The following is a 22353-nucleotide window of genomic DNA, read 5'->3' as shown; positions in this document are numbered from 1 at the left end:
TGTCAAGGACCACCAAAGAACGGATTTGGGCCAATTCTCAGGTAACACGAGTCATGGGAATTTCCCAAATTACCTCTCAGTACAGGAAAGACATGGACCTGTTGTAATGGGTCCAGAGAAGGGCCACAGAAATGATCAGAGCCTCTCCTATGAGGCCAGGCTGAGAGAGCTGGGGCTGTTCAGCCTGGAGAAGAGGAGGCTCCAGGGAAACCTTAGAGCGGCCTGCCACTGCCTAAAGGGGGCCCGCAGGAAAGATGGGGAGAAACTCTTTAGCAGGGCCTGCTGTGACAGGATGAGGGGTAATGGTTTTAAACTAAAAGAGGGTATATCTCAACTAGATGTAAGGAAGAATTTTTTTACGCTGAGGGTGGTGGAACACTGATCCAGGTTGCCCAGAGAGGTGGTGGATGCCCCATCCCTGGAAACATTCCAGGCCAGGTTGAACGGGGCTCTGAGCAACCTGATCTGGTTGGAGATGTCCCTGCTCCTGGCAGGGGGGTTGGACTGGGTGGGCTTTAATGGTCCCTTCCCACCCAAACAGTTGTGTGATTCTAATGATCCTCTTCCATTTCCAAGGAGATAGAACAAAAGAAAGAGAGGAGGACTTTTACCACCACACTATTCTGCAATGCCACCTGTAGAAAACAAGATTACTACATACTTCCAGTTCACTGTCCTGTGAGGAGGAGGTATCTGCTTTCCTCTTCCCCCTGTTCTTCCCAGGGATGTTCTTTCTTGCCTGCTCATCTAGCTCTTTACTTGCTGTTGCTCTTGATAACGAAGGACTTGTGGATGCATCTCCTAGAAGAAAGAAATCACACAGCTCTCACCCCTTCATGTCTCAAAACAAACATCAACATAAAGCATTTGGCCACAAACCTCCTTTGCAAAAGGTAAGATGCCATCTTGCTTTACTGATGTAGTAGTAGTTGAACTCTTAATAGAGCATAAAAGATGATTTCTTTGTTCCATCATTTCATTCGTCTTCTCAATTCAGTCCACTAGGACTGAGCTACTTACAGCAGTACGAAGTCAAAGACAGAGCACCCTCCATCCTAAGGCCTGTAACCCCTCACATGTCTCACTGCTCGGGAACTACTGTATTACTCCATTGTTTCTCTTAATAGTTCTCCAGAGGCCACCAGAAACCCTCAGTCTGGAACGAGCGTACAAAGGAAAGTATTTAACGACGCCTCTCCCTCCCAGATTTCCTGGACTAGTTAAATGCCTTTTGTGTCAGGTAACACGATTCAGTGTGGGTCTTGAAGATGAGACATTGCAATTCCTATGAAAATTCATGCAAAATGGTGCACTTGGAGAATTACTGAGCTAAGAAAATGGCACTGAAAACACTAACAACTGGGTCATTCCCTGTCCAGTGCCTTGAAATAACAGGTCAACATCAAATAAGAACAAATTCACACGGGTAAATCTGCTGTTGCTCACCCCAACTAGAGGGTAGTTGCTTCCTGAAAGAGGGGAACTTCTTGAAGCACCATGCTTCTTGATCTACAACATCACAGTGTGGTGTCTGTCATCCCCTGTCTGTAGCAGGTAAAGGTGAGAGGGGTCTGGAACTTCGCTGAGTTCAGGACTATCAATTTGTATGCTTTGTTCACCGGCAGCCACCCATCCCTGCTTTCAGGTTGCTTGAAGGAGTCTGAGGATCTGGCAGAGCTCAGGCACCACTGATGGGCTTGGGGAAGATGGAGAAGGCAAAGTGCTGCAAAGGCAATCGCTCACCTCATCCTACAAGCAGGCTGACACCCAGCCAGTCTCCAAGCAAGAGCCATCTTGGAGGCTAAACCCCAACACTCCCTTCCTCCTCTACTTTAGTTTTTATTGCTGAATGTGACATGGTATGGTATGAAATATCCCTTTAGTAAGCTCGAGTCAGCTGTCCCAGCTGTGTCACCTTCCAGGTTCTGGTCCACCCCAAGCCTCCTTGCTGGGGGCGGCGCGGAGGGGAGAAAGCCTTGACACTGTACAAGCATTGCTCAGTAGCAGCCAAAACACGGGTGTGTTATCAACATTGCTTTAGCCAAGAATCCAAAACACAGCACCAGCAGAGGTGCTATGAAGTTAACTCCATCCCGGCCAGACCCAGGACACCAACAAAAATGAACAGAATCTGTAATTTTTTTTTTCCAGCCTACCAATCCACAACAGGCAGCAGATTTCAATTTAAAACTGTTAAACAACACAGGAAGAGTCTCCTAACTCCTTGCGTAAGATACTGAAACAACCACTAAGTCTTTGCTCTTGCCCTTGTCAAATTTCGAAAGCTGTTCTTTTTGGTGAGGAAATTTTAGTCAACACCACTGTGATTAGCACACGACACAGCTGTCGTGGAAAAGGCCAGGTGTGACTTCTCCAGAATAGTCAATTAAACCTTTTCAATCTACTTTCTACATCTCTTCTCTTACCACCAAAAATCCTCTCCCCCTGACAAGCGCCCCTGCAATCAGCTATGCGGATGCAGATCTGCTCACACGCAAAGCACAGCAGAACAGATGTCAGTTCAAAAACGGTTTACATGACGAAGCCGAAGAAAGCAAAGGAAGTACTCCTGGGCACATCAGAGACCAATTCATCGAGTGGTGCTGGCTGAACCGCATCTCTCGAAAATACACAAGCAGTCCCAGAGGACTCCCATAACCGGGACTGGCCACTGGGTCATGGCTGTAAGGTGATCTGAGTGTCTGCGTGCAGGAGGGAAAGAGCGAGCATGAGCTACTGGGACTGGGTGTCATCAGCTGTCCTGCAGCCCAAGTGAACACTCAGCCCCGACACATGACAGAATCAACAGTCCTCAGGGAGCTGCTGCTGACAGCTCTTCACGGCACCCCTGGAATTCCCTTCTCCAAGCACATTCAGGGCATGTGGTAGGTGTCCTGAATCACAGCACTGTAAGACTTCCAAAACATAGGTTTGGCTGGCCCACCACGATACTCTGCACACCAGCGAGACCAGTCTGACATCGGAAGGGAAAGGTCCTGTCCAGGCCAGCACACAAAGGTGCCGCAATTACCTTTTGCAAAAAAGTTTTCCCCATGTCTGCACACTGTAATGTTTATCACAGGTATTTTGCAGCCACTCTGTTAGAGACGCAACCATTACCAGAGGAATGTCTCTGCACCGTCCGCGTAGGCACCATGGCGTTTGGTTTTTCGGCAGGATATGCAGCTGTTGGTAACGCAGTACTCTCCGTGTTGCTGTCTGCTGGTGTTACCACTCCGAAGCCAGAAGTTGGGTAACATGTCTGGTACTGACTCTGGCCAAGGATCGTGTACGTAGGATACTCCTGTCAGAGGAAAGGATCAGTTATGATCGGACACTTCCTTCAGAAAACATTCTACGTTAAGATGACTTTTATGCTAGAATACACCTGTCAAAGAGAAATCCCAGCAAGAGCACGGTCTGACTTTATGCTATTTCTTTCTGCCTGTGTAAGACATCCCCCCCTCCAGTTTCTTCAAAAAATGAATTATTATGAATGATGTGACAGTAACAGGGGAGTATTGAGTGGACACTCAGTCCACACTGCGTTCTGAATTTGTGGTTTTGTCCCATGTTTTACTTTCTGATACCAGAGGTACTGACAGTGACAGAGAAGTGGCCTTGGCACTGGCTGAGGGTGCAATCCTGGCCACAAGAGCTACAGGATAAACCGCCTTTACTCACATCCCGACTTCAGCAAGCAATTATTTTGCATGCTGTGATGCAAGGTGTCAATTTATGAAGACTATTTACTCATTTAGGAGGAGACCACCGAGCACCTGAAGCTGTGCTTGAGCATTTTAGCTTCTGCTACTGACAGTAAAGAAAGCAGCCACCCAGAATGTCACCTCACACTCTTCAGGCACACTGTGCACTGCCGATTCCCCCAAAGAGCAACCTGGATTTGTGAACCAGGCACCTTGGTCTGCACTACTGAAAGAAAATATATTTTTCTCCTTACAGCTCCAAGGAAGTTTATGTTAATGAAAGGCCTTTAAAAAGCAACAGCAGAGGAACTGAGATTTTTGTCCATCAATTGCACTTTCCACACTTCCTACATTCTCTTTCTGCAAAGCTGTGACATTGAAGGGTTCCTTTCAGTATCTGAACACTCAGAACGGCAGTTACTGCTGACAGCGCTACGTGTGACCCACAGCAGGTCACAGTCATACAATCACAGATGTTTTGAGCTGGAAGGAACCCTCAAAGCCCACCAGGTCCAACCTCCCTGCAAGGAGCAGGGACATCTCCAACCAGATCAGGTTGCTCACAGCCCCGGCCAACCTGGCCTGGAATGTTTCCAGGGATGGGGCATCCACCGCCTCTCTGGGTGACCCAGGCCAGTGATCCACCGCCCTCAGCATAAAAAACCTTTTCCTTATATCCAGTTTGAATCTCTCTCCCTCTATTTAAAAAACATTTGAGTAACATGTTAAACAAAAGTGATGGGGATGCTGCACATAAAGATAACAAAGAAGAAGTTTTACCTGTGAGATGCTGGCCACTGCTGACGTGGAAATATTGACAACAGTTGAGGATGTAGAGACTGGACTGGCATTGGTAGTTGATGCTGTAAAATTAAGAATTACTGCATTAAATGCTTCTAGAAAAGCACAAGAGACAATCCAAGTTGTGAAGTAAGTACTTATTATGCTTATCTGCAAGCATTTGTGCTTCCAGCAGCACTCTGCTTGTAACGGCCAAAAATGAGTTACCAGTTACATTTCAACTGGGGTAACTGGGAAGGAGAGCTAGCGTATCTTTAAAAACAGTACTTTCAAATGTTTCCAAAACCTTTTCCGTCCATGCCTGCTAAGCAATTGGAGTACAATTAAAACAGTTTCCCATCTTCACTGAAAGTTTTCAGAAGACAACATTCTGATGTTCTACTATTAGCAGTTGAAAATTAATCAGAATAAATCAGTAAAATGGGTATGAATGTGTCTAAATCAGTCTGGACTTAGCATATTTAGTCTAATTAGAGGGGGGAAAAAAGGAAATCGTAAAAATATTTCAGATAGTATAAAAAGAGTGCTTCTCACTGGAGAAAGTGAACACATCTCCCCATATCCCTGTGAGACTACAACTGTTTTTGGATGAGACTTTCTGAAATAATTTGTCAATAGTTTGTAGGACAAATTATCAGAGACATATAGCTGTTAGTATGAATTTTAAGATGTTTAATAGCCTCCATGTCACTGCATTCAGCTCTTCCAAAATACAAAAGAAGCTGCTAGGGGAGCTTCTGGGAACACCGGTCATTGAGCAGATTCTGTGGTTTTACAGCCACAGAGCCACTCCATTAAACATTACTCCACAGGGGGTTTTGGGACCCTCAGGGACTAGTGAAAGCAAATAATGAAATCAGCATGAACAAAATCAGATGTACTAAACCAGGTGCCACCAAGAAATACTGCCTTTTGCTAAACCTTCTTTCTCTGCACACAAATCAAACCAAAAATCACTTTTAGATCCTTACGAAAAGGCTTGTAGAAACCCACAGTACCATCTGCTTTACCACCACTCTGAGAATAGCCCTCACTTTCTGCAAATAACACCCGTGCGGAATTCACCCCAAGACTGAAGAACTCAAGCTTCTGAAGGCTTCAGTCTTCCTACCCCAGGGAAAGGGACCCCACCATGAACTCTCAACCAATGTGCCACGGCAAGCACAGACACTACCTGGTGAACAGCTCCTGGAAAGAGGGATGGATCCAAAATACGCCTCAAAAAAGATGAAAAACAAAAGAAATATATCTTAAAAGAGGTGCAGAAAAACACAGTATTTACTAGAGGTGAGAAATGTGAAGGGTGGCATCTCTGTGGAAGCAGAAACGAAGGTAAGTAATTAGCCCCTGGGAATCCCCTCACAGATAGGAGCAGCAGTGTTCACAAACAGATCAGAGAGAATTCTGGGGGGGAGAACATTTAGAAGGAAAAAAGGCTGCACAGAACAGCAATAACGGTAATGACGACACTCAAGTACCTACAGTAGCTGAGCAGCTACTAGAAGCACAGCTGTGACAGTGAGGTGCTCGTGACAGATACTCCTCAGAAGCAACTGCTGGAGACCAGGGGTTAGTTTCCAAATAAAATTCCTTCCAACTATACATGCTAAGGAAACGATCAAGCCTGTTATTACCTTAAGAAAATGTAACTTCCTAGGGCACTGCGAAGAGCAGCTCTCCAGAAAAGATCCTCACTAACGCAGAACAAACCTGCATCAAAGCCCGAGGAGATGAACCATCTAGAAGGCAGATTATTTTACCACCTCTCGCAAGATTATTGCAGAGAGCAAATAGAAAGTGATTCTCATCTGTAGGGCTCTGAAGAGGCTGCTTCTCCACCGACATAGATAACAGAAGTTAAGAAATCATAGAAAAAAAAGATTCCAAGTGCTGGGATTCCGGTAAAAAAAGAGATTCCCACATATGAACTTTATCTTAACTCTGGCCTCCTTCCAACATGAATTTGTTAATGACTCTTTATCTATACAGTGCTACACACCGTATCTTTACAAACAGCTCCCACTACACAGATGAACCAGTTCTTTCTGCACTGTGGGTCAGCTCCTTTTACTTGTGAATGGGACAAAAACATGGAAAAATGCCTAGCACAGAGGTGCCAAAAGGGACCACTCCATCATGGTCTCTGGTTCAAAGGAGCAGCAAATGTAAGTATGGCCTTGAAGCTGCCATGACACTTCTTCTCCTCTCATTCTCCCCCACTTCCAGACCTCACCCTCAGACTTTCTCTCCCTACCTCCCCTGCCTTAGTCATCCCATTCGGTTTTGCTTCAGTTGTTTTCAAAGACGTTTCCACCTGCTTTACGTGCTGGGAAGGCAAATTGCAGTTAATGCATTTTACGTTTCACTTGGCTGCTTTGCTCTCACAGGGAAGGAAGAGGCGAGGCACGAAGCAGCCGTTCCTCCCAGTCGCTCCCAGTGCTTCCAAACGCCTCTGCGACGTACCACCATGGCCATAGCTCAGGTGAGGACAAAAAGCAAAATCCTCAGTCACCAAGCGCATCTGACCATTTACCAGGGTTCAAATATCACCCTACTTCAGCCCAGCATTTGCAGACTAAACCATACCCACGCACTGGACTACACCTCCGGTGGGACAGCAGCACCGTACAACTCTGCATCACGCTACTACTTTGATCGGAGAGAAAAGGTGGATTTTCAAGAGATTACTGACAAAGCAACTTTGTCCATCCTTCCAGCTCCCACTCCACACCTCTCTTGCAAAAGTCCAAGCACTGACCTGACCCCTCAGCCGGCTGCTCGCTAATCTGATGAAAAGGAAACGTAGCAAACCAAAAGCCAGAAGAGTTTCCTGCCAGTTTCCAAAATGTTTTTCAGAAAAGTGAAACCATTTACACAATTCAGGTGACTTTTTCACACTTTCAAAAAGCAGCCTGAAGGGAAACTCTCCTTAAACCACACATTCTCACAGCAGTGCATGCGAGGGTTTTAAAATCGTTCTGTGGAGTGAGGTCTCTGTCAGCTCGCCGCTCCCCAGGGATGCACGTGCTCGCTGTGGTGCAGCGCTGGTAAACCTGCAAGGGGTCACGTTACGCAGAACCATTTCTGAGCTTTGGCAATTAAAGCTGGTGCTATAAAACATTTATAATTCATTCTGTCGGTGGGAGTACCTGGAGCAGAGTTACATCTGAAGGAAGGTGGTATTTCCAGTGTTGTAATGTTTGTGTCATGAACGTGAAAAGTAAATTAAGGATAAACATTGCACTGGGCCATTTACTGTCACAATGACACAAGCTGAGCAAGTACCATGACACACCGCGTGGCCTTCCTAGCGGTGAAAGGCAGGCTAAAACCCAATTACTGCTAATTTTAAGAGCAATTCCCCTTTACTTGGCACTCACTAGACCACATCTGGATATTGCATTCAGTTTGGAGCCTCAAGCACAAAAAACACATTGATAAAATTCAGTGGGTCTGGCGAAGAGCCACCAAAACAGTCAGGGAGCTGGAGCACCTGTCCTGCGACGGGCAGCTGGGGGGAGCGGGACTGGCCAGCCTGGAGAAGAGACTGCTCTGGGGGACGTGACAGCAGCCTTGCCGGTACCTGCACCGAGGTTACCGAGAAGACAGAGCCAGGCTGTTTTTGCAGATGCACAGCAGGAGAAGAGGAGAAATGGTCACAATGTGAAAGATGGGATGCTCTGAGTTGACAAAAGAAAAAAAAGTTTCACCGTGATGACAGTCAGGCACTGGAATTGGCAAAATCTCCACCCTTAGAGGTTTTTGAGACCCAACTGGATAAAGCCCTGAGCAATCTGGTTCTGAATTCAGTGTCAACTCCTCTTTGAGGCGGAACTAAAGATCTCCTGAAGTCTCTGAATTTTTCTATGGAAATACCACACAAGAAACAGATTAAGAATTCCTGAAAAGCTTTTTAAAAACTACAAAGAGACAAATTTTCACAATTCACCACCCAAACACAAATGGCAAGATTCCTGCACAAAAAAAAAAAAGAAAGTATCAGTTCACACATATTTGCCATAAGCAACAATATTCCATTATTCAGCTCACTGGCACCCCTACTCCCAAATATTGCTTTGTAAGCTGGTGAGCTCAGCACCCGGCTTCTTAGACGTGGCACTTTCAGCAGGTGGAATACTTGCAGGCTAGTTCTATACTGAGAAATTAACTTTCTAGCAGATCTACCAACCTGGGGCATGCGTGTGTAATATACAAGAGCCATTTACCTCCAGAAGTAATTAAAAAAATATATCTACATATCCAGTGTCAGTCAGCATATTTCCTGACATCAAGCTAAAGAACACCAACAAAGAGCTTGAGCTGCAAGAGCATTCCCAGTAAAGGCATGCAAGAGTACAACGTTTAGTCTCCTCTCCCCTTCCCATTTGCTCTTCACCCTGTTAAGTCCATCAGCATGGCACCAACAAGCCAGCCTGGTGCATACAGAGCTACGTAGCAAATACAAACCCAAACACACACACAGGCACAAAGAGAAAAGAGACAAAGCATAAAGAAGCATGCACAAACCAAGAACAAACGTGCGAGCCTCTCTATTGGTGGTATCTGGACTCAGTTAAGTGGAGAGAGATGCAGATAAAAACCATGCCAAGTTACCTTCAATGGAATAAGAATAATGTGCTGGGCTGGGCTGGCTTGTGGTTAACCCTGTAGTGCAGGTAAGAACACTGGGCTGACTTGTAGATGGAGTCTGAATTAAACCACTTTCAGGTTTCATACCTGGCCACAGTGCACCTGAATCAGATAAATTGGACCAGTTACAAACAAATATGCTGGGACTAAACAGCATGCTGCTACCTCAGATTACATTTTTCGCTTGTTACAAATCACACATGGAAAATGCTTAATTTCCACAACAGTAAGTGCTGACTGTCGGGCTGTGCATGGATTAGAGCTGCTGACAAAGCTGGCTGAAAAAGAGAAAATTAAAAGCACCAACAAGACCAATTTCCAAAGCTTTCAACTAAAAACCTGTTAGTGTCCCAGTAAGATTCCCTGCCACGTCGGTACAAAGGAATTGCTAATCCCTCTGATGCTGGGGCTGAGTTGCACAGCACTGCAAATGACCTCAGCGATCACACAGCCAGGATGAAGTTGGTATCCAGCAAGGTCAAGGCAAACGCTTCCACTACTTCCCCGGGCTTTGAATATTTTCAAACAAGCCACAAGTCAGTAATTTTCATAGGCTGACAACAGCAAATATAGAGCTCAAAAAAAAAAAAAAAAAAAATTAACATCTTTCTTCTAGATTTCCTGCCATTCTGGAAAGCATTTATAACAACACTGGGCAAAGCACAGAGACAGCAAAGTGATGGAAACTGGTCTGTACCAGGCACAAATAAACAGTGTGGGTTCAGCTCACGTGCCGTGTTAAGGTCTAGGCTGCCGCACCGACAGTGCTGAAAACAGCATCCGACTGAAGTAGCTCAGCTCAGGCCAGGCTCTTCAGGCTTTTGTTTAAGTGTTTCCAGTCCTACAGCCAAAGTCAAAGGCATTTCTCCCTGGCCCTGGGTTAGAAAGCAGGAATGGGCTGAGAGGATCTACATAAAAACAAGCAGAGTGTGCGAAGCAGAGAGACAAAGGACGTCGAGCTAGAGTTCAGGGCCAGCAGAAAGGTCATCTTCCTCCTTACACTCCCCAAAACCAGTACCAAGGCTGCAAAAGCCACCGGCAGCCTTTCACCCTCTAGCAGGACGAGCCATGGGCTACGAGCTTTAAGTCTCTTACCTAGAAGACACAGGAGACTCGCAAGCTGCACAACAGCAGCAACTCCAAGAGTTCACTCCATGCTGCAGCTTTGTCAGGATTAAATTCTGCAATGGCTCTTTGGTTTATTTACATACCTGATCTCAAACTGTCACCTGCGAGTCAAATTAAGTCATTCACCTATCTGTACTGCCACACCAGTGTTCTGATTCTTCAGCTCTCAAGTTGTGTCTTTGTTACTGTTTCAAACCTCTACAATCAGGATAATTAGCAAACAAAAGGCAAAAATGGATTTAAAAAAGACTGTAGATACATTGCAGAAACTCCAGAATAAAACGTATGGGAAACAGATCCTCCGAACACAAGGAGAGTGGGAATAGCTGTATTTGTTTAGTGTGGAAAGGGAATGCCATAATCTTCACATAAGTGAGCAGTTTTTAGAGGGGACAGCAACCTACAGGGCAAGACAGATGGACAGGGAGCAGACAGCAACGTAACGGGGCAGTCACAGGACACAGAGAAGTGCCTAATAACCCTGACACTGAAACCAACTCTGAGTTATCAGATGAGAAGCGTAATACCAGGTCAGGCACACACATCACAGGGTTGGCTGGATGCAAGAGCAGGAGCTGGCTCAGGTCGTGTGTTAAGGCACTTTTCAGCCCCTGCTTTCCATGACTGCCTCTTTGTCATCTCCCAGTACAGACATGTTCCACCCTTCAAGAGCAAGGCACGCTCCTGGCCTGGTGGCACACGTCCTTCCCTCTCGTTCTGCAAGGCAGCATCAAGAAGCCAGCACAGCCTTGAGGATGACAGAGAGGAAGCTGGGTGAGGGGGAAGGAGACCCCTCCACGTTCGAAAGCAGCACCGCCATGGAGAAGAACATCACAGGACACGTGTAGGTACATGGAAAGGCCCCGCACAGAGTCCATCACATGCAGCCTTTTCTTGAGTTAATGTACACAATCACACCCACGGTGTTTCTAACACCAATTTACGGCCACACACAAGCAGGCTGTGTGTCACTACTCCTATTTTAATACTCCTTTAATAAAATCTCTCCAGACCACGAGTATGTCCCATGCAGAAAAAAGCACTAAACAACACCAAAATGTTTTACAGCACAAGGAGAGGTGACAAATTGGCAAGAGTATAGGTCATCCTTGCTCTCAAAGAGGCGTCCTGACCAGAGCGATCTCAAGTCTTTGCTCATGTTTGTCAGCTTGCTTGAACTTCATACTTCAAATACCTCTGCTTTGTTCCAGTTAGACAACCCACAATGCCTGGTTTTTGGCACAGAAACAAACGCACAGTAGCAAGTCACGCAAACCTCTGGAACAGGACCTTTGATGCTGGTAAAACACCTGACCAAGCTGGCAAAGTCATCACTTGCTCAACTGAGATTGTGTGAGAAGAACCGATTTGTAGAATTTCCTCTGGACTGTGCATGTTCAGTCCTCTACCCTCCACCTGTCCACTGCACCGCGCAAGGTCAGTATGACCAAGCAGGTACCACTCCGCTCCGATTCCCATTACTGGAAATATTACTTTCAGCATCTTCCTAACACTGAAATTCAGACTAAAAATTCAAGCATTTAATAATACACCTCAGAATCCATACCAAGACATTTCAGTAACTGATCACACTTCAGAAGATGTTTAACAGACAAAAGTTCCTGTGAAGTCAACAGAAAATGCTGATCTCTTGCCTAGGTCTTCAGAAGAATTTCTACTCCTACATTCAGAGTGTAACAGTGAAGCAGCTAAGTACCCCCAAATTCCAGAGCTTTTGGATGAGAAAAAAAAAAAATAATAATCAAACATCCTTTCGCCCCACAAATACAGCCACCACCACTACCACCACCAAAAAACAACACACGCACACAAAACACTAACAACCCCACCTGCATCCTCCCTCCCCCGCAAAAACATGTGGAGAGAAGTCTAAAACACCTTTTTAAACATCTCAGCCTAACACTGCAAGGAAGCACTCCACATATTTACACATATTTGCCTGTTAAAAAATAAATAAAAACAAAAAAACCACCAACTTGATTCTGTAAAATACCTAAGAAGATACAAAGCAGCCCTGGTACACTATTGACAACAAACTATCAATAAACACCAAATAAATTAAGTAAAGGAAACCACCGGCCACTGTTCAAATATACAAAACCCAGTGCAACAAGGCACTAAAACCACAGTGCAGGCACCCAGGGAAGAGAAATACGTTCCAGCAGCCGCTGGGTTGGGCACGGTTTGCAGGTAACAGACCGTCCGGACAACACCCAGCACTACAACCCAACAAAAAGCCAAGGAGCAGAGCGTTCAGTGAGACAGCAGACAAACTGCACCGGCAGCTGAAGACCTGGGTATGGACACAGCGACAGACTTCTCCGCGCTGCTTCAGCTTCCAAGGGAAAAGCTCTCCCGGAGGAATGAAGGGAGCTCAGAAAACACAACAGGAGGGTGTGCAGCACAGTCAACCAGGTCGTCACTCACTAGAAATCCTGAGACCACCCGCATGCCAGTGGTGGAGAGGGCTGGTTGTTTTTAAAAATCTCTGAGATGGCAGTCATACTTGAACATTACTGGCAGGGGCTGAGCTAGAAATGCAGAAGCAGCAAACAGCAACAGCCACCCAAATGGCCCTGTGCTCCTGAAAAGCCCTGAGTTGCTAACCAACGAGCCCGGAGTTGCTAATAGAACAGCCTAGCACCTACACCCTGCAACGCTCCCACTTGACGCTATTCAAGTGATCGGTCAGAACAACGTATCTCAGCATTAGCACAGGACAAAGGAGATTTGGGAGACACTGTCTGATCAAACCCTTGTGTCCCAGTTACTACTAAGCCATCATTTTCTTCCTAAGGATCCCTCAAGCACAAAAAAAACCTCCTTTTCATTAATCCTAGGTGTGCATATATGTAAGTTTTTTTTACATACTGACCTTTTTCATAAAGATAGCAATTTGTGCAATACTACTTTAAACAGAATTAGCAATATAACTCATGTCTAATAAAACTGAGCCTAGTTGTATAACCTTTTCCACACCATCTTTCAAAAACACCACGACAAATCAATTGTTTTGTCATTTCTATAGAAGTCCTTGCTCTGTCGGCAGCTAAAAAAAGCCACAAAAGTTGCTGGTTTTATCCAGACATCTAGTTCTTCAGCTAAGGAAAAATTCACCCTTTTACGTTTCAAGATACAAAGACTGCAGCACTACAGATAAATCTGTTCACTTTGTCATGCAGCACGACGACAAACCCCCGAGACAGATGCTTCACGGCTATCTCAGGGCGGCGCAGCCCTCTGCCAGCGCGCGTGGTGCTGCCGCAGGGTCCCTGCACAGCAGGGCGATGCTCTCCCCTCTTGTCAGGGTGAGGTGCTGAGGGCCAACACGGCCCCCGTCGCCATACGCTACTGAGAGCTGGCATGTGTAATACGCCATAAATAGACAATATTTACACACGAAACCAAGCAGGGCAACATAAAAAATGTAAACAGAAGTTAAAATGTTAATTTTTAATAATCAGTCATAAAATTTCATACATGCAGAGGATAAGTCAATCCTGTGGTTTTCTTCCCCAGTGCCTGACACTTTAATATACAGAGCACAAGGAAAGACCAGGCAGCTCCTTTCACTAGCCAGCTCACCCAGAGTTAGATGTTCCTGTCTGCACTACTCATCCTCAACTCCCTTTATACACCATGGAAAGAGATGGCCATTATCTTCTAGACCAGCCCAGCGCCCCACAGGTGCGTCTCTCCCTCCACGCACTATAAAGGAAGCACAGGGTGAGCAGCTCAGACCCTGTCATCCAGCTTTAGCTGCTCAGTTACGACAGGACTCATCCTTCAATCACCCGCAAAAACCAGAACAGCTAACAGAGGGCTCGAGTATTAGAGCAACTTAAGCAAACTTCTTTGCCTAGGAAACCTGGAAACATTTTAGCATGAAATCTACATTTGGTGAAAGATGAAATAACAAAAAAAAAATCTTAATCCTGGCCAGCAAAAAGGAAAGGAGAAATACTTTCAGCAGAGATGCTGTAGTATGGGGTCTTGCATGATTTCACTGACAAGGAAACTGCACAAACACAGCTATCGTGCAACTGGAGAAAATTATAACCCCAAGGTAAGAACCATCTGGCAAGCTTCATACGGAGACATCCAAATGAATGGCCAGGAAAACAGCTTTGTAAGAAATAATATTTTGTAATATGAGGTCCCATCATTGCTGAAGATATCAACCTACAATTTAAGTTAGGCGTGTGCCTTCCTACAAACCCTTCTCTCCAACACACGTGGTTAAGTTTAACGTTGGCTTTTTGGTGAGACATAAGACAACAACTGCAGGCACTGAGAAGTCTTTTTAAAGTTAGCTCTTACCGAAAGGAGGTAGTCCGTAGGTCTGGGTGGTCTGAGGGTAGATGGCGTAGGGCTGAGACTGCTGTAGTGCTTGGTACTGAGTCTGAGCAGGGTAAGGGCTCATTGTTTCCGACACAGGTACAGAAAGGATATGTGCATATGGCCTTATTAAAAAGAAAGAACAAAAGTAACAAAGAACTACTTACATCACGCATCTTTCAGCCTCCAAACCAGAAGACAAATTTTAAAATTGCTTTAGGAAGAAGAAACAACACACACTGACACATACTCTTAGTGTAATACCCGCTCGTGTCTCCCAGTACAACAGGCTCTTGGTTTGATATACGCTGCCTGCTTCCGGCAGTGACACCAGGGGAGACTCTGCTCCATGATGCCAGGAATACTGGGAGGGCAGGGCGAGAGGGGAAGCACAAACTCCCCGTTTCAACAGGCACAAGCAATTGGTTTCACTTATCATGCCTCACAACACCAAATCCTAAAGCTCATACGATCCAGGAGTACGCGTCCAAACTACGGGAACACACAGAGACTGCACAACAGCGAGCACGGGGGATTAAGACCTACTCTGCTGCAACAGGAGGAACTAGTGAGATCCCCAAACATGGTAAATGACCAGAAAATCCTATATTCCCCTTATATTCGTGTACGCTCCACTTGTGTGCTCCTCAACTATTATGGGCGTTACTCAACAAGACCATTGTATCGTTAACTACTTGAAGCGGCTCATTTATCCTTGTGATCATAAGACAACAGTCACTGAAGCCGAAGGGTGACTTCTATCAGCTTCAGTGCCCGCAGCAATGAGTATCTGTTGCCAGAAATGAAAGTGTGATTTACAGCATTACAGATGTAAAAAGTTAACTTCAGAAAGAAGTAACAGTTACAGAATTCAGTAACAATTGTTCAACTTACTTTGCAGAATACATTTGTGAGGTATAATCATTTGATGACCTTGCGATATAATCAGTGCATGTCATAACTGGAATAAAAAATAGTTTGTATAATTACACAGGTGACTTCAAAACCCAACAAATTATGACAATTAATATCAGCATGCACAGTACATTTTAACCAAGACATAGGATTTACAAAGGTTTTTTAGTGCTTTGAATCATAGAATCATAGAATGGTTTGGGTTGAAAAGGATCTTTAAAGGCCCACCCAGTCCAACCCCCCTGCCAGGAGCAGGGACATCTCCAACCAGATCAGGTTGCTCAGAGCCCCGGCCAACCTGGCCTGGAACGTTTCCAGGGATGGGGCATCCACCGCTTCTCTGGGCAACCTGGGACAGTGTAAAAACTCTCAGTGTAAAAAATTTTTTCCTAATATATAATCTGAATCTACCTCCCTCTATTTTAAAAAGATTGCCCCTTGTCCTGTCACAACAGGCCCTGCTGAAGAGTCTCTCCCCACCTTTCCTGCAGCCCCCTTTAGGCACTGGGAGCCGCTCTCAGGTCTCCCCAGAGCCTCCTCTTCTCCAGGCTGAGCAGCCCCAGCTCTCTCAGCCTGGCCTCACAGCAGAGCTGCTCCAGCCCTCTCAGCATCTGCGTGGCCTCCTCTGGACTCACTGATCAACTCAATCCCTTCCCTCAAGAAAAATCATGTATAAGGCACATAAGACATAGCAGCTGGGGGGGAGTGGCACAAAAATATTTGCTAGAAAGAGATATTTGCTTACCATCAGGCATTAACCACAGCAAACTTCCACTGTACAACTGACAGTGAGGACAGGATAAGGATTACAAGGAGGAGACAAAGCTTGTGCTTGATGAAGCCAAGTAACGAGACCAGTGGGAGAAAAGAGGAAAGACAGTGGGAGCAGAACTCCAGAAGATACTTACTCTCACTGGACATGGGAAGGTTTGAACCAAGGCTTGAAGATTCAGGTTTCTGATTGCTGACTTCTGCGTTGCTTACATGACTGCCAAGACAAACAAAGGCTCATCATTAGCATTACGAACTCTTAAATTAACATCCTTGGGCACCGTAACCCCTGGGTTCAACCCTCCTACCCGAGGCAAACTGACTCTTAACAGAAAGTAGTTCTGCACTCCTTGATATTTCACACAGAGATCCCACGAGAGACTTGCAGCTCTAATTAGACGTTAAACTGTCATCACCTCCAGCACGTTCACCCACCAACTGGTCTCTCAAGATAAGGCTGGAGCTCCACTGACAGCTCAGCAGATCTGAGCCGCCACTTGCAGCGGAAAGTATGAACTTCTTTCCTGCCACCTGGGCACGGCCTCCTGCTCCCCTGCGCTAGCTCAGGCACCCATCAGACTCTCCGTGAGGGTTTAATTTGCTCATCCAGCACAAAAACCACACAGTTATTTTTGCTAGGAGACTGAACAGACTCAGCTCTTCGAGGGATCCAGCAAACACCATGCTTAGTACACACTCGAGCTACAAGCAGAACTCCCGCTCTCAGCAGCAATGAGCAGTGACATTGGCTCCTTCACCTTGTAAAACTGCAGCCTCAAAACTTCATGAAAAGCCATGTTGCAGAACTAGCAATACTAAAACTAAAGCTAATGAGATAATCATAAAAGGAAAAAGCAGTTTCATTGAGAAATGATCTGTAATTCCTAGTCTACCTGTGAACAAAGCAAATATTGACATGTAACTGAAATGGTGAGTGACAAATCCAGAAACATCTAGTAACCTGCGAACATTGCTTAGGTACAAGAAGTTACACGACATCCAGTTCAAGGATGCTTCAACACTGGTCTTCAGAAGTAAACTCAGCAGCAAGGCAACCTCCCGTGGACACAGGAATCTGCAACAGCAGGGCCACAAGGTACCACGCACGGGGCGCTCACTTGACTCCTGCAGGAAGGAGGAGCTGAGGAGCGTGTGACATCCCCCAGCAGTGCCCTGGTAGCTCCATCCACCCCTGGACTGCTCCTTTAGGCTGTGCCAGGCCCCTCTTGTCCAGCTCCTTGCTCCGGGAGGGGTTGGAGATAATCCCCTGGGGCAGGAGGTGAAGCTTCCCCGGGACAGGGTGAGGGAGAAGTTCTCCAGCGAGTGCCATGGGTTTGGTCATAAGGCAAGTGAGCTTCCTTCCTTTGGCTGGTGAGAGGGAGCGAGCCTTAACCAAAACACATCATCTGGCTTTTTCCCCCCAAAAAGCTTTATAAACAAAATCCTTGGAAATCTTTCTCAATGCTAGCAGCTGAACAGACTTCCATAATACAGCATGAGTTTTGCAGGAAAACAGCACATTTCTATGAAGACTTCGGGTATTTGTCTACTATTATTCTTGGTGGAAAAAATGCTGTGATTCTGTGGCACTGATAGCTGATCTGCAGCTGTTAAATGGCATGCAGTTTGCAAGCAGGTTGAGAGCTGCTCGTAGCGATGACTTTCTGGGGAAAACGTAATAGATAAAACATCATTTCTGACCGTACTACACCAGCCCATATTTCTGCTCTCTTTCTCCCTGCTGCTCCTCAACACATACCCCTGTGCTTTTTTGGGACATATCCATCCCAAGTGCTCTTACTCTCCATCATTTACAACTTTTACATTCTTAATGACTCAGAGAAAAATTATCACTTGCACCTGACCAGCCTGACCAGCACAGAAGCGTTAAGACTCTTACAGATGCTTAATGGTCCCAAGAGAGATGACAACCCTCACTAGGTACAGCTCTTCCCTTCCCCACTTTCATAATTCAGCTAAAAGAAATACAGACACAGTATTCACATCAGCTGAGGAGAAACAGGTCTAATAAATTATTGTAAACTATTCCACAGGTCAAGCTTAACATTATATATACCTTCATCAAAATAGAGCAATAGCATTTGAACAGAACATTTAAGGTGAAACGCAATTTTATCCCTCCTCCCTCAATTCTATTTTTAAATACTATACAAGGATGTTTATACTCTAATCTGGAGGTTACAGTAGGAAAGCTGTGATTGCACCAAAGCAGGGTAACGCGCTGAAGGAGAATCAACACCATTCACTTTGGCATGTTCAGACCTGCCCGTGCTGCCCTCAGCTTGTATGAGGTCAACAGAGAGAAAAAAATCCTCCTAGGACAGGGCTCATCTCACCTCACACCAGCTAGAAAGGGAGCGTGCTCAAATTTCTAACTTTTAGACACACAAGGAATTTCACACACAGTTTGCTCACTGCTGCCTGTTGAAGGATTCTCTTTGAATTTTTTAAAAAAAAGAAGTACCGATGTGCCCACTGAGGGCTTTGACATACCGTGCCCACTCCTGCATGATTGGCACACAGCGTGTCCTCCTCACCAACACTGGGATATCAGAGGCTCCAAAAAGAAATCTTTCTTCACGCTATTTGCCACTACTCACAGGAGCAGAATAAACCCTGACACAGCTATTCTCATTGTATGTAATAACAGTGATTGATTCCTAAACACGATACACCTCAGAGAGCAGCTACTGGGCTAAAAATAGTCCAATACAACGGCTTTAAACACAAGAGGCTATCAATCTGAGAGGGTTTAATTTCTCAAAACACTTATCCACATAGTTTTGCTGAGAATCAGAGCACAGATGTTATTAAAATATTCTGAGTCTCACCAGAATAAATGCATGTTATGTGCAGTACGTGACAGTCTCACCAGATTCTGTGAAAAACAGGATGCTTCGTGATGCAATTAAGACTCTTTGTAGCCACTTTTACAACAGCTTAATACCAAAGGGCCAGTTGTTTGTTTTTTTTTTTTTTATTGGGAACTTAATCTCAAAATTTTATCAAATACAAAAGTGACTTATATTTGCCCTGTCTCTGTGAAAATAAAACAATACGCAAGCTTCTAGAATGGAAGCCTATAATGATAAAAGTACATTAATAACCGCTCCACACTAAAACAATATTCAAAATTATGTACCTTAAGCTTTGTTCTCTGGATTCCTGCATCTTGGCTTTTTTCACCTGCGAAGACAAAAACGTTCAGAGACACAACTGAGAGCTGCCTTGACAGAACCCACGCGCACAGACCTCCCGTAGCAGATCACTGCTGGTTACTACGGCGTTCGCGCCAGTGTTTAACTACAGAAAGCCTTGCATTGAACTCCAGAGCTAACCAGTGTAACCGTGGGTTCTTCATCTCAAAACAAGCTTTTTCCTAATTAGAAACCAAGTGCTAAAGCTGAACACGTTCACAAAATTGCCATGTTATTTAAATAAGTAACAGACGATGGGATATCCAGCTACAAATGTCTGATAAGGACAATTTTACAGAAATTTAATAAAACAGTCATATACTTTAAGAAAATAATATTCTGCATAGATTCAACGCAACTGCCGTCATCTTGGGTCCTTTGCTCTTTTTTCCTCTATATTTCAATATTATATAAAGATAGGAACTTGAGTATTTTTGCCGTAATAAGTTAGGAGTTCTGATTTTCATTTCTGAGTAAAAACAATACAGCTGTACAGTATCAGGCTGCAGGGGTTACAGCCCTCCGGCTCCGGTACGGCAGTCAAAGAAAGACTGCTGTCACATACGAAAGCCACTAGAATAAATGCCTCACCATGTTACTCCAGTTTTTCCTCTCGGCTGGGTATAAATAAAAAGCCAGGAAAATGCAATTTGAGCATGAGGTCAAAAAGTGCTCAAAACTTTTTCTAAAAAAAAAATAAATTAATAGAATACAAATGAATTCCTGATGGGGAAGGGGAGATGGGAGGCAGAGGGAGACAAAAGGATAAAGGCTCAAGGCAGCAGCCAAGGGAAAGGAGTAAGCAGGATGTAAGGATGTAAAGGAGAAAGCTGAAAGGACAATCTTCTCTCCCTGATGAGGTTACCAGTGTTTTAGAGCTCAGTCTGCTTTCATCGCTGTACTAGCCTTGCCAGCAGCTATTCCCTGCCAGCATTTCACAGCAGAACACCACAAACTTCATTAGTGCTCATCACACACACAGAAAAGGCAAAGGCAATGACAAAAGACTACGGCACTACGATGGCTTCGACATCAGCATTGCACAGCCTCAAATCTTCTGGCATTCACCCCTTCAACCTGAGCACAGAGCTGGTAACACCGGCACTGATTGACATCAACTCCTGTCGTGGTCCTTCAGCTCCACAGACTTCTCCAGAGCCCTCTCCTGCCTGGCCAGGAATACAAGCTACTTCTGGTCCCCACTGCCGCGAGGTCGAGGGCCTAAAGGAGCTGCAGCAGTCTTCCCCACTTGAAGACGACGCTAACTACAACGCTGAGGGAAAGCAGACTGGTGTTCCCCCAGCTCCCTCAGGCACCGAGGGAGTCGTAAGAATTATCAGAGCATGGGTGCTGCCCATCCATGGTGCCCCTCAACTCCTTTCGGCATCCTTCTGTCCTGCTCTTCCCTGGGACCCTGCCACCTGCTCCGGAGCAGGGACCTGAGCCACCAACACTGCACCAGACAGCTCTTCACGAAAGGAGAAAGAAAAAAAAATTAGTCACACCAGATAAAGAAGCATTAAACTGCTTCAGAGCAAAATTACATTAAGGATAAAAATAAAAAATTACTTAGAGTTGGCAGCTTGAATTTTAGATTTCACACAAGGAACATTGCTGTTTCCAGTCAGGTATTTGACAACATCTGGCTGCTTCAATTCAGCAGGTTTTTTAATATGAGAGGTGGACACTGAAATCAGCTCACTTACCAAAAAAAAAATAAAACCAAACAAAAAAAAAACCCCACAAACCAAAAAAAAAGAAGAGAGGTTTTGCAAGAATACATCAGTTTTATTGACGGTTTCCTCACAACCAGAATGAAACGGCTGTTCTTAAAACACCTCTGGATAGTCAGGACTCGAGCTCAGATCGCGGCTCTGCTGGCTTCCGCCCCTGGGCTTGAACTGCTGTCTTGATGAGCATCTACACCGCGAGGCCATCGTGCCTCACCCTGCTCTGACGGGAGATCTTCCCCCTCTGCCAAAAACGTGTCCTTGGTGTTGTACGGAGAACAATATTTTAAATGAGTTTTCCTTTAAGTCAATAGTTAACTTTATTTAAAAAAAAAAATCAATAAATATCTGGAGAGGGCTTCATAGTCTCTTTAAATGGCTCTGGAACATGGGATAGCCAGTGCGAGCACACAATGTACGTCAAGCCAAAGCAAAACAGCAATTTTGAATTTCAGTTTATCACGTCCCTGCCTCAACTGGCTAGCCTTGGCTCGTTCCTGTTTCTGCAGGTTTTTAAAAGAAATTCTCCCTAACATCTTAATGCTAAGCAACAACATCTACAAAATCTTAAAAATCCCGTGGGATGCAGACTCTATTTTCTACTCATCACTAATCCCTGAAATTTACACTCCCAATTTAAGGTGAAAGTTTCGAACATATTCTTTCATGGGCTTGGAGAGCATTTTCTCTCTCTCCTGCCACATATTATAAAACATATTTAATGTAGGAACAGCGCCTGGCAACAATAATTTCAGGATGGTGTTCGGGGTGCAGTGAGGGAGTGCTGCGATGATGCGCTATGCTCCCCGCTGAGCCCTGCACAGACACACCGCAACCCCAAACCCTCCTCTCCTGCATGAGCCTCAGAAAAGGCTGCTGAAAGCTCTTCAAACGCCTCCTTTCAACACACAGCCCCCTCTGAAAACCTCCAGAGAGATGCTGAGGGCGTTTTGTCCCCTCTCAAGTGACAGGATCACCGCTTGGAGACTCTCTTCATGCAGGAGAACTGAATTCACTCTTTTTTAATAAGAAAAAAAGAAAATAGATGAAAACAAGGAAGAAGAAGGGGTCTAG

The 22353-nt window shown here is 45.2% G+C and overlaps 1 protein-coding gene across 9 annotated transcripts in view; it reads right to left on the bottom strand.

Moving 5' to 3' along the window:
- Positions 1 to 22353, bottom strand: part of EYA3 (EYA transcriptional coactivator and phosphatase 3) — a 60255-nt gene that overhangs the window by 12449 nt on the left and 25453 nt on the right. For 4 of the 9 annotated variants that reach the window (XM_086765221.1, XM_086765223.1, XM_086765225.1 and 1 more), the window contains exons 3-10: positions 19495 to 19538; positions 16469 to 16548; positions 15540 to 15606; positions 14628 to 14770; positions 9123 to 9260; positions 4488 to 4570; positions 3121 to 3304; positions 662 to 801 (exon numbers count right to left, since the gene is read on the bottom strand). In XM_086765221.1, the coding sequence (XP_086621347.1) occupies positions 662 to 801; positions 3121 to 3304; positions 4488 to 4570; positions 9123 to 9260; positions 14628 to 14770; positions 15540 to 15606; positions 16469 to 16548; positions 19495 to 19538 (879 nt within the window). The other 5 variants (XM_086765230.1, XM_086765227.1, XM_086765226.1 and 2 more) reach the window with 5 other exon arrangements.

The sequence above is a fragment of the Chlamydotis macqueenii genome, chromosome 22 (genome assembly GCF_036417535.1).
Source record: "Chlamydotis macqueenii isolate bChlMac1 chromosome 22, bChlMac1.mat, whole genome shotgun sequence".
NCBI classification, from domain to species: Eukaryota; Metazoa; Chordata; class Aves; order Otidiformes; family Otididae; genus Chlamydotis; species Chlamydotis macqueenii.
This window is presented reverse-complemented; position numbering and strand designations above follow the sequence as displayed.